Below are 14,469 nucleotides of genomic sequence, written 5' to 3'. Positions count from 1 at the left end.
TTTTTTTTTTTTTTTTTTTTTTTTGCTCAAGCTTATCCCCACCCCTTTCTAAAGCAAGTATATATTTGCTTCAGAATGAAGCAATACTCAGAGCTTTAGTCATTACATCCCTTGATTTTTTTACATTATTGCCTTGGGTAATAAATTATTTGTTACTTCTTAGAGTAGCAAAATCCCTCCTTTTAAGAACCTGTTTAACTCTGGTGTTTAACGTAGGAAGCTTGGGGACTGCCCATCAAGGTCATCAGGCCGGAACCTCCACCTGGGCTTGCAGTCGAGGGGCCTAGTGCACGTATAGCTTCACGCACTCAGACCCACAGACTGGGGCCGAGGACAGGAATGTCTGCCTGTTCGCTGAAAATGGAGGACATCTTCAAAGGCGCCGGGAAACGTGTCACTCAGGTCACCTCCTCTGCAGTCAAAGTAAGGAGACTGAATTTGGATCACCTTGTGGGACGTAACCCCAGACCACGGCGATTTAGGACAGTGACTTGCTGACTTGTGGAAGCTGGAACAGGTTGAGTTAAACAGAACTGGAATTAGATTTGAGGACTCACTGCTTTTTCGGCTGTTCTTGGACTGTGAAGTTTTAGCCCTCGTCCTATATTATACCGTTTCCTTAGACATATTTTTCCCCCTACAATAGTGCTTTGAAATTAGGAGGGGCTTAGTTTAATTCAACAGGCCTCAAATATATATGTACCAGGCCCTTTGACTAGACTCTGGTTATTAAAAAGTTTAGAGTTCAAGTGTAATAAGTAGAGCTCCTATGTATGTAGCACCGTTGTGAGGGTGCGAGGTACATTCAATAATTCAGTTCTCACACCTGGCATATGCACTAAGCACTAAAGTGACTTCTCAAGGTCACTCCGAGGGCAGAGCTGTGGTTCAAACCCCTGGCAATCAGACCGCCGAATCTGGGCTGTCGGCTGTGGTCTCTGTGTGTCCCCACCCTGCCACCCCCATTTTACCATAGTGCTTTGCAGTTCTATCAGTCCCCTGATGCCCTTGTGAGATTACGTGCAGAGATCCCTATTGCTCACTCACACTCACACGCACACGCACACAAAGTTTCGTAGTCGATTTTTAAGGCTGGGTTTTCTGATTAGATGTGTGTATCGTCCCATCTTATCAGCCACATTACCTTGAGGGGAATCCTAGTCTAAACTAAAGGACAGCACAAGATGCTCCATTTCCTTTTGGGCAGGAAACAATTTTCTGAACCTGGCCCCTAAAAATCCTCGTCTGTGCACCAATGTCGGCATCATTGCTGCGGCGAGGCTGGGCCGAGGGGAGGGACCGGGCCGTCTTTGCTTTGAGGGCCAGCCGGTTGTAGTAAATTCCCCAGGACCAGAGTGGGGTGGACCCGGGCAGCAGCTCTGAGAACTTGAGCCCCCAACCTGGTGTCTTCCCTTACGGCTGGTGGAACAAAGTTTTCTGTGAAAAAAACGAGAACGCGTGTGAAAATATTTTGAAAACCACAAGACGTACTGCAAATGGCAGCTCTTGTCACTTTTATCAGGAAAAGCATCTTTCAGGATTCGGATGGTTTTCTCCGATTATGAAGAGAGACTTATTTTTATTAGTTTGTCTCTAACGTCTGCACAAGAACTGTCATCAATGTGCTCTACAGCTGACTGTGAGATGAGATCACATTGAAAACGTTTGAAATTGAAGATAAAATAGCTTAGGAAGGAAACATGCAACCCACAGCTTAACATTCCCCTTCAGTGTGCCAGAGGAAGGAAGTCCAGGGTCAGGCACTGAGCTTGGACTTCCAGTGGAGTGCCTAGGTGCCTTTCACAGAGGAGAAAAAGCAGAACCCAGGCAGACAAGAGCCCCTGGCTCGGGCTGTTTCTGTCCTTGTAACGTTTGGGCAGAGCTGTCCCTCAGGATTTGGGGGAGGAATAAGGCTCTGCCAACAAAAAGGGCCTCCCTGTGTGCCCGCTGTCTGGTGTCATAATCACATGTCTTTGGGCTCCTTGTTTCCCCATAACTCCTCTGTATTGTAAAAAGTCCCCTGCCCCTGAGAACAGGATGTGTGTGTCACATGACAGCTCTGTCATCCCCCTCGTTGGTCCCTGAGCTCATCTCTGGCTTGGGCTTCCCCTAAGGCCTCGCTCCCCAAGCTTTTCAGGGACTTCAGTATAACAAGCACATGGTCCACACCTGTGGAGGGCAAAGCTTAGCAGACATTTTCAAATGAAGCAAATAAAAGGAAACAAATCCCCTAAACTGTGGAGGGGTCACATGAAAGCCTTAGTCCTTTAGAGCTGTCATCGGCGACCTTCTTAGAGGAAGTAGTTACAGAGGTTACTAAAGTGATCTGACCCAGAGTCTATCCCACACCTCGACCGTTAGGTCACCGCTGCGGTGCACGGGAGTAACGGTGGCAGTGGGAGGGGACACGTAGTTAAATAGATCCGATAAAAACAATTCGGTGGTGGCGGCAGCCTTGACCTCTCCCCGCGAAAAATCGCCAGCTCAGTATTTTCTGATGCGAAGACTCCCCGCAGAGCACCTGTTACCCACGTCCCGGGCGCCTCCGCCGGAGTTGCCCGGGGCTGGAGCAGGACCTGGGGACACGTGTTTTACAGCAACCGTGAGCGAACCTCCCAAATGAGGGCATTCTCATAAAAGAATGCAGTTTTGTGCAGCCCTGCGCTCAAAGGTACCATCCCACCCCCACCATACACAGACGGTCAAGTCGGAATCCCTGCCCTTGCTACGCCAGAAACGCCCCATTCCTTCCTCTCTCCTTACGTCCTTTAACTGTCACCGTCCCTAACCCGCAGCGGGCGCGGCCTCCTGCGGTCCCCGCGCGAGGAGCGCGCGGCGCGGGGAGCCGGGCGGCCCGGGGCCACGACCCGCCCGGGGCCACGTCCCGCCTGGCGTCCGGCGCCGGCGCGCGGCGGCCGCTCCCGTGCCGCGTTCCCATTGGCTGGAAGTTCCGTCGCCGAGCGGCCGCGGCGCGCCACGCCAGCCCCGGGGCCGCGGCCCGCCCAGGGGCGGGGCCGGGGGCGGGGCCGCGCGGCGGCCAATGGCGCGGGAGCGAGGCGGCCGCGCCCCTCGGGGCCCGGCCAATCCCGGGCGGCGGGGCGCGCGCGCGGGGCCCGGGCGGCGCGGCCGCGGCGCGGGGGGCGGGGGACGATGGGCCGGGGCCGGGCGCGTCAGCGGGGAGTTCCTGCGGGCGCGGGCCGGCGGCAGGCCCCGCGCCGGAGGACGATGCCCGCGGCGCCACCATGCGACGGGCGCTCGCGCTGGGGCTGCTGCTGCTGCTGCGGCTCGGCCTGCACGGCGTGCTGTGGCTGGCGCTGGGGCTGGCGCCCGGCCCGGGCCCGCAGCGCCGCTTCCCGCTCGGCCTCGGCTTCCCGCGCCTGGGGGGCCTCGGGCGCGCGGCGCCCCCCGCGCCGCGGCCGCCGTGGCTGCCGCCGCCCGGCGCCGGGGCCGAGGGCCGGCGGCCGCGGCCGGGCGTGTGCGGCGCCGCGCGCTGGGGCTACGTGCCGGGCGCCCGCGGCCGCGGCCGCGACGAGTACGAGCGGCGCTACAGCCGCGCCTTCCCGCCGCAGCTGCGCGCCCAGATGCGCGACCTGGCGCGCGGCATGTTCGTCTTCGGCTACGACAACTACATGGCGCACGCCTTCCCGCAGGACGAGCTCAACCCCATCCACTGCCGCGGCCGAGGGCCGGACCGCGGGGACCCGTGAGTAGCCCGCCCCGCTCCCGGCCTCCGGGGCCCTGCGGGGGTCCCCCTGGGCTCGGGGTGCGTGGTCGGGCCGGGGGGCTGCCCTCCTCCATTCTCCCGGAACCTCTGACCTGCGGGACAGCTGTTCTGCGCAGCCTTTTACAGATAGAGCGACAGCCCCAGAACCCGGAAGGGACCGTGACCCCGACAAGGGATAGCTTGGGGAGCTGGTGACGCCCAGCTCCAGCCCCTTCGTCAGGCGGGCGTGTAGTACAAGGAAAGCCCTCCTCAACACAGTTTCAAACCCGGCCTTCATCTCTGTCCGCTTCCCTACCTCCACCCCAGCCCCAGGCTTTTCTCTAAAAATGTAAAAATCCAGGAGCTGGCCCTGGGCGAGGACTTCTCTGAAGCCACCCAGTGAGTGTGAGCGGGGCGACAGCCTTCATCACAGGGGCTGCTTCCTAGGCTGCCGGTACTCAAGTGGAAGGGAAACAGATGGTCTGGCCCAGATTCGGGGGCCTGATGCTCGGGGTGCGATTCCTTGGCCCCTGAGTTGACTGCACGTCGTTGCCTTGTCTCGCCTGACCCATAAGTCCCCCCACTCTGGTGGCAGGGCTGTCAGGGAAGGACCACCCGCCCTCCCCTTCCACCAGCCTCGTTTGCGAAGGCTGAGCTTCAAGTGTCACAGCTGTGGACCTAGAGTCCAGGAGGACAGCACACCCAGCTAAGGCCCTCCCACGCAGAGCGAAGGGAAGGGTGTGCCTTGTCATTAGCCCTGTCAGGCCAGAGAGGGGACTGCCTCCCTCTGGGTCAGTCCCACAGCTGCCAGTGGGCTGCTCAGTGTCCCTGTGGGGGCCTTGGCTGTTTAGGGCGTGGACTTCCCTTCGCCAGGTGAAAGGTCACTAGTCTTAGGGTCTAAAGAGGAAGCCCAAACACTAACGGAACTTGAAGAGTTTTCTAAGAGGTTTGTTTATCTACAAATTTATGCCTTGAGTTGCAGTTCGAGAGCACGATTTTTGGTGATGTGAAGTTACATTCCAGGTTAACTTGAAAGCCCTGGGCCTTTGTAAAATTGTAGGAAAATGATGAGTTTATTTTCCACACCTTACTCTATTTATACGTTTAAATGTAACTTCTATCTCAGTCATTTTGAGAAAAAAATTTCTTACATTTTGAAAAAAATTACCGGGCCTTTCCAGATTGTAGAAATTAACTCATCTTCCCTGCCAGCTCCTGCCCATTTTTCACATAGTTGAAATCAAAGTGCGAGTACGTATTTTGGATCTTAACATTTCCTCACAAACGTCCTTGGGATTTCAAGAAGGGAGTGAACACGGCCTCCGCCCTTCCTGTCGCCTCAGGGTGGTCCCAGACTTCCTTTCACAGCCCGGACCTGAGGGCTTGTGGTAGATAGTGCTTTCCAGTTGGGGCAGGTGGCCTGGAGAGTGAGTTGGTGACACTCCTGTGCGTTTCTTAACCCTGCGAGCCCTCGAGGGTTGGAGCCCCTCCCGAGCGAGGCGATTTGCTTGCTGGTCCCCGTGGTGGGTCCAGGCTGCACGGGCCTTTGCTTCAGGGTGAAGTCAGCCGACGAGTATTTTGGTTTGATTGCACAGCAACATTCTGGGTAGGTCGAGGTCAGGTTGCGGTGCGACAGGTATGTTGCTGCTGTAAAGACGGAGCTAGTACCATTGAGGGATGGCATTCGGGAAGGTCGTTGGTAAACCTCGGTGTCTTTGAGGTGCAAGAGCCTGGGCTTGTGGTGGCCTTGAATAGGTCTTCGCACTGGGCTCCTCAAAGAGTGGAAAGATTAATTTTTCTTACTCTCTTCCCTTTAACTTAACTCCTCTGAGACTTTAGTATTTTCAAGGAAAGTTTAGAACCTGAGCTTTGTCATTCTGGCTCTGAAACAACAGGGCACATTTACGTCCCCAAAATAAATAGCCTGTAATAAAAATCTTCCAGATATTTTTTAAACCAAAAGTGTTCTAGTGATTGTTATCAAATGTATTCTAAGGATTTACTTTAAAAATATAGAGTGACGTAGCCTGTAGAATGCTATATAAACAGTCCAGAAACAAAATGTAGATGCAAACGTGTGTATCTTTCCTTCTTAGTCGCATTATCTCACCTGGAGGTGCAGTGAACGTAAAGGAGGCCCACCTGCCCTGGCCAAGGCACAGAGCGCCTGGGAGCCGCTGCCCACAGGGCGGTGACCCAGGGACTCGTTAGAGTGAGCCAAGGAGCCGATAAAGTGGTCTCAGAGTTGGGCGGAAGATGCGCGAATACCAGTGAATCCATTGCTGAAAATGGAACTGGGGCCGTCCCTCCAGGCTTTAAATACGCGACCTTTAAACATGGACGACGCATAACCGAACTCCCCAGGATTCGTCAGACCGGACTCGGTCGCGCGTTCACTGTTGCTCCCTCCCTGCCCTTCGCAGACGCAGTGGTGGTTGTCACTGTCATTGTCCCGAAAGACTGTCAGAGTGACCGAGGGCCTTCCCCCGCGTCGCAGGCCTCATGTTGGCATCTTGAGGTGGTTTCAGAGTGAGCAGCTGGTGTCGATGGCGGGGCAGGAACAGTTTCGCAGCCGCTGCCTGGCTAACGTTCAGACACGTCCCAGAGTCAGTGGAGGTGAGGGGTGAGGCGTCGGGGAAAAAACAGTACGAAGCAGTTAATTTACTCCCCCAACTAAAGGACATGTGAGTGACGCTGAGTCTGTGACAGACGGTATTTGCTGCTTTTTATGTGTAGCTGGCTGGGGTGTCTGATTTCCACATTGGAGTTTTATGGGCAGGTCACACGACGGACGGGGTCTCTCTCCTTTTTCATTCGTAATGATTTCAAAATCAGAGCTGTTTGAAGCTGGACGGAGGGATTGTTTAAGGTGACAAAAGTGTATCTCAGAGGTGGCAGACGAGTCTCGTTCACCGTCTCCTGACGTCCTGTTGTGTCTTGGCTGTTCTGTGTCTCGGTTCTGCTTAAGGACACTACAGAAACTGTGATACAGAAACTGTGACTTGTGAAAGAGAAAAAGACCTTTGCCACATTGATCCACCCCAACTAGTCCCTGAATAAATAAGAGTTGCCAGCAATTTTAGTTTCTAATGGGCGTTGAGTTTTACTGTCTTTTCTCTTTGAAAATAAAGTGCCTTTGTTTAATTTTAATTGTTTTTTATTTTTTTCCAGTTCAAATCTGAACATCAATGACGTGCTAGGGAATTACTCGCTGACCCTCGTGGATGCGTTAGACACTCTTGCAGTAAGTGTTCGGCCTTACCATGTCTTAAAATTAAGACGTCGTGGAGTCGGCAACCCCTGGTTCCTGCCAGGGGTGACAGTTCCAAGAAACCTTGCGCTCTGTATGTTTCTGGCTTTGGCAAATGTTGCTTGTTTTAATGACCTTACTGCCGAGAGCAAGACAGGCCTCGAAGGTAGAATGAGAAGAAATGTGATTCCCCCTAAAAAAATGGAAAAGGTGTGATCGTTTGGGGGGGACCTGTTTTTCTCCCAGTTTCCTACGATTTTACTCCCTAAAAGAATCAAAAGAGCACTTCATTCCATTTTACGATTACCGAAGACTTTCACAGCAATAAAAAGAAGATCTCAGAAGTGAAAGGCGAGAAGTCAGGGTCGGCATGTCCCCTGAAATACCATCCAGCTGCCGGCCCGCAAGCACGTGCGGGGACCCTCTCCGTGACCCCGCTTCCGCTTGCTGCCCTATGCCCTGGGACACTGCCCCCTGTGCACTGGGCTTCGCCTCGGCACGCCTGGTCCCCCCGCCGGCTCCGGGGCTTTGGCGGGAGACCTTAGACCAGGTTGGCAGGAGCCGTGGCAAGCAGTGAGCTCCATGGCAGAGGCTCAGCGTCAGGCCGGGAAGTGTGCCCTGACCTCTGCTGTCATGCAGCTCCCAGGGGACTGGACCCCAGCACAGCATTTTAAAACCCTCTCCCCTTCACTGTGCAGCAAGCCTTTACCGATGGAAAATTCTCACTGTAGTAGTTCTTTTAACTTTCCCTAGAAGAGCTCCGAGCGTCGGGAGCGAGCTGGGTAACGCTGGCTGAGTGGGCATCGCCATGGCCCAGCACCTCGCTGGTGGTGGAATTTCTAGAACTTGGGAGGAGCTTGAGAAGGTGCGCCACCTTCCCCACGGCCCGGTGGGCAGCCCGCGCGCGCTTCCTTGTGCCAGGCCGGAGCTGCGGAGCAGTTCAGGCTCCCAGCCTCTCCTCCTGGAGTCATAGCTTCCGCACCTTGGCAGCCACCGTCACCGATCGAAATGTGCCCAGACGAGTCCGTTCGGCCAGACGAGATCCGGCTTGTGGAAGGTGACAGAGGCTGACTCAGCCCACAGATGTCGCTCAGAACAAGACTCCCACGCGGCCGCGGCCGCCCCTCTCGCCTGAGCTCTCTGCCCCGTCGTCTTTTTGTCCCCCGGCCACGCTCATCAAGTGCAGGGCCTCGTCTCCGGTCCTCGGCTCCCTGACACGCTGGAGTGCAAACGTGTGTCCAGACATCCCTTCCCCCACCCAGCATTTCCAGGGCAGCGTCCTGGGAACCGGCAGGCGGGAGGCAGTCGGCCGCAGCCAGGGGCGGCCGCAGGGCACGGGAGTCCCATCTGCAGAGCCCTCCCTGCCTCTCCTGCCCAGTCTGGCCTTTCTGAAGCCCGGGCGAGTGCTTTCCCAGCCTGCTTATCTGTTGTGACTGGCGTGTCAGTGACCGGGCGGCGCTGCAGCTGCCGGCTTCCTCTTCCCTCCTCCCGAGGTGGGGTCAGATCAGCAGACACGGGCGCTGGCGAGCATCTGCGAGGAAACGCGGCTCTGTGGTTTTCATGGCACGGTATCCGGCCTGTGCTTGTTCGCACTTCAGACGTATTTTTTAGGCCTCACTTCTCTGGAGGTTTCTCTTAGCAACGTTTGAAACAGATTCTCACAGATGTGCTGCAGAAACTCTCGGAAGAGCGCGACGTCCTGGCCCGAGACGCAGCTGGCAGCGCTGTTGTGTAATCTTTTACAAAGAAAGAGCTGAAAGCCAGAAAAGAGACATCTGTCTGTGCCTGCTCCGTGCTACAGGAAATAGCGATGGGGCGGGGAAGTGCACCAGACCAGTAAATGCTAGGAAATAATACGCTCTCGCGACGAGGCGGACCTGATGAAATCGTGCTTGTTTTGCGTGTGTGTGTGTGTGTGTGTGTGCGCGCGCGCGCGCGCGCACGCACGCGTGTGCGCCCTCACGATGTCATTATAGTCCCAGGTTTGTCATCAAATTTTGAAGACCCCGAAAGCATTTCCATTCAGGTTAATCCAAAGTAGGAATCATAGTTCTAATCACTTTGTAAAAAGGACAGAGCTGATTGTTACATTTTGTTTTGAATGTCACTGGTTTTATGAACTATGCTCCAAAAGGTAATACTTCTGCTTTGCAAAGGGTTTAGACAGACGTCTGGGTAACAAGCAACAAGTCATTTTTGAGATGCGTGGGTCTCCGAGGAGCCAAACACCCACGCTCCCCGTTTATCTGAGGAGCAGAGGGAAGGTCCCATTTCTGTGTCTTCCGTTTCTGGATTTGTTCTCACTCGTCTCAGGAGTTTCTTGGCTCCAGCTAGGACGAGGGGGATGAACGAGTTCACGAGGGGTCATTTTCACAGTTCTGCCATTTGGAGATAGGGGTCTTGAGTCAGAGGACGTGGTTCGCCATCTGTCCTGGAATGTCCTCTGAGAGGTAACCGGGCTCTTCTAGCCTTCGTGCTTCTGCTGCCACGGGAGGCAAAGCACACGCAGGCACTCAGGCGACGTGGCCCGGCCCCGCCACCTTACAGCCTCCGTTCCGCTCCAGGCTACCGTGACGGTTCGTTTCCTCTTTTTAAAGATAATGGGAAATTCCTCCGAGTTCCAGAAAGCAGTCAAGTTAGTGATCAACACGGTTTCATTTGACAAAGATTCCACCGTCCAAGTCTTTGAAGCCACGATAAGGTAAATAGTGCATGAAATGGAGGGAGGGTCTCCTCTGTGCGCGGGGTCTCCCGGCCATGGGGTCGCAGGGAGGGTCTGTGTAGACTGGCTACTCTTCCTCTTCATTCGTGGATTTGTCAAAACTGGAGCAATTGCCGTGTCAGAGTGATTGTGTTTTGGACTGAGCAGACGTGCTTACACTTTGACGAAGGTGTGAGGCAGGGAGGTGACCCTTAACGCAGAGGTTCACTGTTAACCTCCGTTTCTGGTCTCATTTCCTTCCTTCGCTGTGTCCTCGAGAAACCCCTGCAAGTTCCTGAAGGGAATGGAAGTCCCCACCCCTGCCACCCACAGGGGCCACCCAGCCCCGGGGCTTTTCCTGGTGTGTGTCCGCCTGGTGTGTCAGGCTCATGTCCCTTCCCAGTTTGATGTGTTGCCTTTTTTTGCTTGATATATTGTGACAGTTTTCCTTATTTAAACTTTCTAAAAATTGTATTAGTATGTAACATTTTAGAAGTAACATTTAGTTGAAATTACGAAAACGTTCGTTCTGAAAATGTCATAGTCCACTTGAGATCATCGGAGCGGGACACGAATTCGTGGCCCCTCGAGGACATAGATCTCAGTTGGGGGCCTCCGGCCTCTGAGTAGGTGCTCTTCTCTTCCTCACCCCGCCTCTCGGCTGGAGGTCGGAGGGTCCCCCAGCTGCTTGGCGGCCATAGTGCAGAAGCTACTCAGTGTGCGCTGTCCTTCCCTTTTCTGTTTCTTATTCAGCTAAGTTTTTCCCCTCAGTGAGAGAAATTCAGAGCAATCTATTGGTGCTGAAGGGTGCCATTTATTCTGAGTGACGGGTGCCCGCCCTTCAGATGCGATAGTCGAGACTGCTTCCTGCGGGGTGTTCTCGGGGGCCCCAGATTGATGGCCTCTGTCTTCCTCTCGGCGACATGGCCGACCGAGAACCAGGTGTTACTGTGCGGGCCGCAGAGACCTTGCGGAAGCTGCCAGGCCCCGTCCCTGCTCCCGGGCAGCTCCGCGTCCACCCGAAGCCCGCGGCGGCGGCTGCGCTCCCGAGCCGGGCTGCGCGCATCTCCAGCCAATGCGATTTCATCTTCCCCGTGTTCTTTCTGTCGTTAGGGTCCTGGGGAGCCTCCTCTCTGCCCACAGAATAATAACTGACTCCAAGCAGCCCTTCGGCGACATGACCATCCAGGACTATGATAACGAGCTGCTGCACATGGCTCACGACCTGGCCGTGCGGCTCCTCCCCGCCTTCGAGAACACCAGGACGGGCATTCCCTACCCGCGGGTAGGCAGACCGGCCTCGCGGTCGCCGGCGTCCGGGTGTGGGGGGAGGACCGGGGCCGAAGGGCGTTGGGGCGGTGGGGGAAGCCGTGTCCCTGAATGTGACCTTAGTGGTTTTTAATCATTTAGTATCTACTGAGCACCTTCTGCGTGCTGGGCACACAGCGATGCAGTCGCTTTAAACCTTCCCCTTAAGGAGGGAGCTCTGTCGCTGCGCGCAGTATTCCTGAGCCCCTTCACGTGTGGAACTCAGACCCCCCCTCCCGCTGCAAAACAGCACGGCGGTCTGTCCGTATTTCTGACTTGGGTGCATTCCCCCAGGGACCTCCGTGACTCGTAGGAGCTCGGCGAATGTCCTCTCATTGCTTCCTGTGGCTGTTGCGGATAAAGCCCGCACAGACCAGCACATTAGCTGCTGATTTAAATGCAAGGTCTGGAGTAAGATGACGTCCTTGTGACATGGATTTGAGCCTAGAGCTCCCCTGGGAATTGAGTCAGCCTTTCAGGCAACCAGTGGACGCTGGCCAGGCCACAGCGCCAGAGCGGGGGAGCAGCTTGTCCGGGCCTGGCCGTCTTCTCCTTTCTCTCCCAGACCGAGATCTGTGTGTGTTCGCTGAGCAGGACTGAGTCCCTAGTAGCTCACTTAGAGCCGTGTAGGTGATGCCACAGCTGGCCCCTCGCCTCTCCTGCCAAAGGCCGGTGCTGCGTGACCGCGGAGAGAAGCTGCTGGAAAGAGGCGGGCTTGCGAACAGCCCTGTGATGGTTCCCCTAAGACGAGCTTTAATTAATGAGACTAATGAGACGAGGCTCTGGTGTCCTCCCCGTCCTGCTGTGTCTTTGAAATGCCCGTCCGCACCTTGGGTGTGAAGCAGGAGGCGGGAGTGAGCGTGACTCGAGCCGCAGTGATGTGGTCCCCGAGCTCCGCATAGCAGCCCTGCGGGTCCCTTGGGTTTCGCCATGAATCCTCTGTCTCTTCCTGTCCTCAGGTGAATCTAAAGACAGGCGTTCCTCCTGACAGCAATAATGAGACGTGCACGGCGGGAGCCGGCTCCCTCCTGGTGGAGTTTGGGATCCTGAGCCGACTGCTGGGGGACTCCACGTTCGAGTGGGTGGCCCGGCGAGCCGTGAAAGCCCTTTGGAGCCTCCGGAGCAACGACACGGGATTATTAGGTGGGGTGGCGCCTCGCCCTCGGCACCGCATCTGTCCTCTGTTTTCTCGGGGGCTCCTGCCTCTCGGGGGTCTCCTTTCTCGTATGTCACTTCTGAAAACTGACAGCTCAGAGGGCGGCCCTCCGTGCGGGCTGTGTCCAGTTTCCTCCTGTGACTTCCGCGTAGAGGGCGGCGTAGGGTTCGATGGGGAGAGGAACTGCCTGCTCTTCCAGGCTGCCTGATTTGAGTCCCCCAAGTTATGTCCCACCCAGACGTAACGGCTGATAAAATTAGCTGCCTCTGAGGCAGACTGTGTTGCTTTAGTATCAGGCTCTAAGCAGAGGGACTTGTCACTGGCAGAGGGCCTTTCTCCTTTTAAAAATCCAGGCGCACGGCAACGCAGTTGACCCTCCAGCAACACGGGTTCGAACTGTTGCGGATCTTTTTTCCCATAAATTCTGTAGATATATTTTTTTCTTTTTCATGACTTAACATTTTTTTCTTGAGCTTACTTTATTGTAAGAATGTAATTAATATATAATACATATCACATGACAGGTAGTGTAAATTGACTGTTTATGTTATAGGTAAGGATTCCAGTTAACAGTGGGCTGTTCGTAGTTAAGTTTGGGGGAGTCCAAAGTTCTCTGTGGATTTTCATCTGCAGGGGCATCGGCGCCCCCGACCCCTCCCTGCCTTGTTCAGGGATCAGCTGTAGACAGGAAACCCAGATTAAACCTACATTAGGTGGGTTTGTTATTTCCAGATGTTACTTAAAAAATTATGGAAAATTTCAAGTATATGAAAGTAGGCAGGAAGTATAATGAGTAACGAACCTCCGTACACCCACCATTCATCTTCGGCGGTTGTCAGTATTTGGCTAGCTCAGATGTTATTTAAAAATGAGTTTTTACTTCATAGAACTGTGTGTGTGGCATTGAGGAATATTCTCTTCGTGTCCCTGGGAAGTAACTTGATTGGTTGTCACGAAGTCTTAGTGCCATTGCAAAAGCACCATTTTTTAAAAGTGATTTTTGATTATTCCTCAAGTTCTTAAATTTAGTCACAAATTAGTTGTGTTTAACAATGGTAAAAATTTGTAAGAGTCACCAGAATTATCACCCCATCATCACTGAGTGCTCGACCGGCGTCGCTCCAAACCGGCAGCGTTGACGTTCTCCACAGGCTCTTCAGCCTGGCGCGCACAGCTTTTCCATGCTTACAAATCACAGTGCAAATAAACGTTTTTATTCCGCTTTACGTCGGGCAACCACGCAGGCGTTTTCATATTAATCGTCTTTAAAATCTTCATGATAGTCCATTAACCTCTTCTGGCGTTGGGTACCCGGATGATTTCTGGGCTTTTTTTTTTTTCATTTTACAGATAATGTAAACTATGTAACTTATAATTACCTGATGAACAACATAATGCTTAACATTTTTTAGGATAAATTCCTAGGAATGGCAGTACTGAGCTAGCTGTAAACGCTCTTGGCTCTTGAAATGCACTGTCCCTCTGGAAAAGCGGGATGACAGCCTGTTTTTCTTTTGCGTCGAACATTTCCCCCGCGTCGGTGGTTAAGCGCCACGTTCTCAGAGGGGTCTCCTGGCCGTCCCTGCTGCTGTGAGCGCTGACAGCGCCTGCCCGCCTCTCCCTACAAGGCCCCGGGCGGCGACGTGCAGCGGGCGGCGGAAGGAGGCCTGCCCGCCCCACGGAGAGCGGCCACCGACCTGCTGTTTGTCTTCACAGGCAACGTTGTGGACATTCAGACCGGCCGCTGGGTCGGGAAGCAGAGCGGCCTGGGAGCCGGACTGGACTCTTTCTACGAGTACCTCTTGAAATCCTACATTCTCTTTGGAGAAAAAGAAGACCTGGAAATGTTTAATGCTGCATATCAGAGTATTCAGAGCTACCTGAGACGAGGGTAGGTCCCCTTAGCATCTCTGACCGCCTGTGGGGCCGGCAGATGCATTCAGAAACATTCGCGCATTTCACAGCGTGGACCGCAGGGCCCACTGGTCTCTGCCGTCACCCAACCGCCCTTCAGTTGTTGTCAGTCTTTTGTGGGTGAAGAGGTGTGTCAGCTATCTCCTGCTGCGTAACATCACCCCCAGACCTAGTGTGTAAAGCAACAGTGTGTCACACAGTTTCCGAGGGACGGGAAGCCGGGAGCCGCTGAGCGGATCAGGGTCTCACGAGGTTGTCCTCAGGCCACAGCCATGTCGAGGCTCGGTTGGGGCCAGAGGACGCACTGCGCAGCTCATGCCCGTGGGACTGGCAGGCCTCACCCACCCACTGGCTGCTGGCCGCAGGTCTCAGCTCCTTGGGCCTCTTGGTAAGCGGCTCGTGGCAGCTTTGCCCCAAGCGAGTGATCTGAGAAACAG

General features: G+C 54.7%; 1 protein-coding gene and 1 long non-coding RNA gene across 2 annotated transcripts in view; one reads left to right on the top strand and one right to left on the bottom strand.

The window, feature by feature from the left end:
• LOC118601601 lies at positions 1 to 2,882 on the bottom strand. The gene is made up of 2 exons (XR_004950352.1): positions 2,764 to 2,882; positions 1 to 1,437 (listed from the first exon to the last, which is right to left on the bottom strand). It is a non-coding gene; the product is annotated as an uncharacterized LOC118601601 (long non-coding RNA).
• Positions 2,883 to 3,195: 313 nt separating this feature from the next.
• The window catches only part of EDEM1 (ER degradation enhancing alpha-mannosidase like protein 1), a 23,047-nt gene continuing 11,773 nt past the window's right edge, over positions 3,196 to 14,469 (top strand). Inside the window, exons 1-6 of the mRNA XM_016133154.2 lie at positions 3,196 to 3,703; positions 6,875 to 6,947; positions 9,551 to 9,654; positions 10,768 to 10,939; positions 11,922 to 12,105; positions 13,835 to 14,009. Coding sequence (XP_015988640.2) covers positions 3,243 to 3,703; positions 6,875 to 6,947; positions 9,551 to 9,654; positions 10,768 to 10,939; positions 11,922 to 12,105; positions 13,835 to 14,009 — 1,169 coding nt within the window. The 5' untranslated portion in view covers positions 3,196 to 3,242. The remainder of the gene's footprint in view (positions 3,704 to 6,874; positions 6,948 to 9,550; positions 9,655 to 10,767; positions 10,940 to 11,921; positions 12,106 to 13,834; positions 14,010 to 14,469) is intronic.

Source organism: Rousettus aegyptiacus, unplaced genomic scaffold (genome assembly GCF_014176215.1).
Source record: "Rousettus aegyptiacus isolate mRouAeg1 unplaced genomic scaffold, mRouAeg1.p scaffold_m13_p_4, whole genome shotgun sequence".
NCBI lineage: Eukaryota > Metazoa > Chordata > Mammalia > Chiroptera > Pteropodidae > Rousettus > Rousettus aegyptiacus.
Note: the sequence above shows the minus strand (reverse complement) of the source record. Positions and strands in the feature narration are given on the sequence as shown.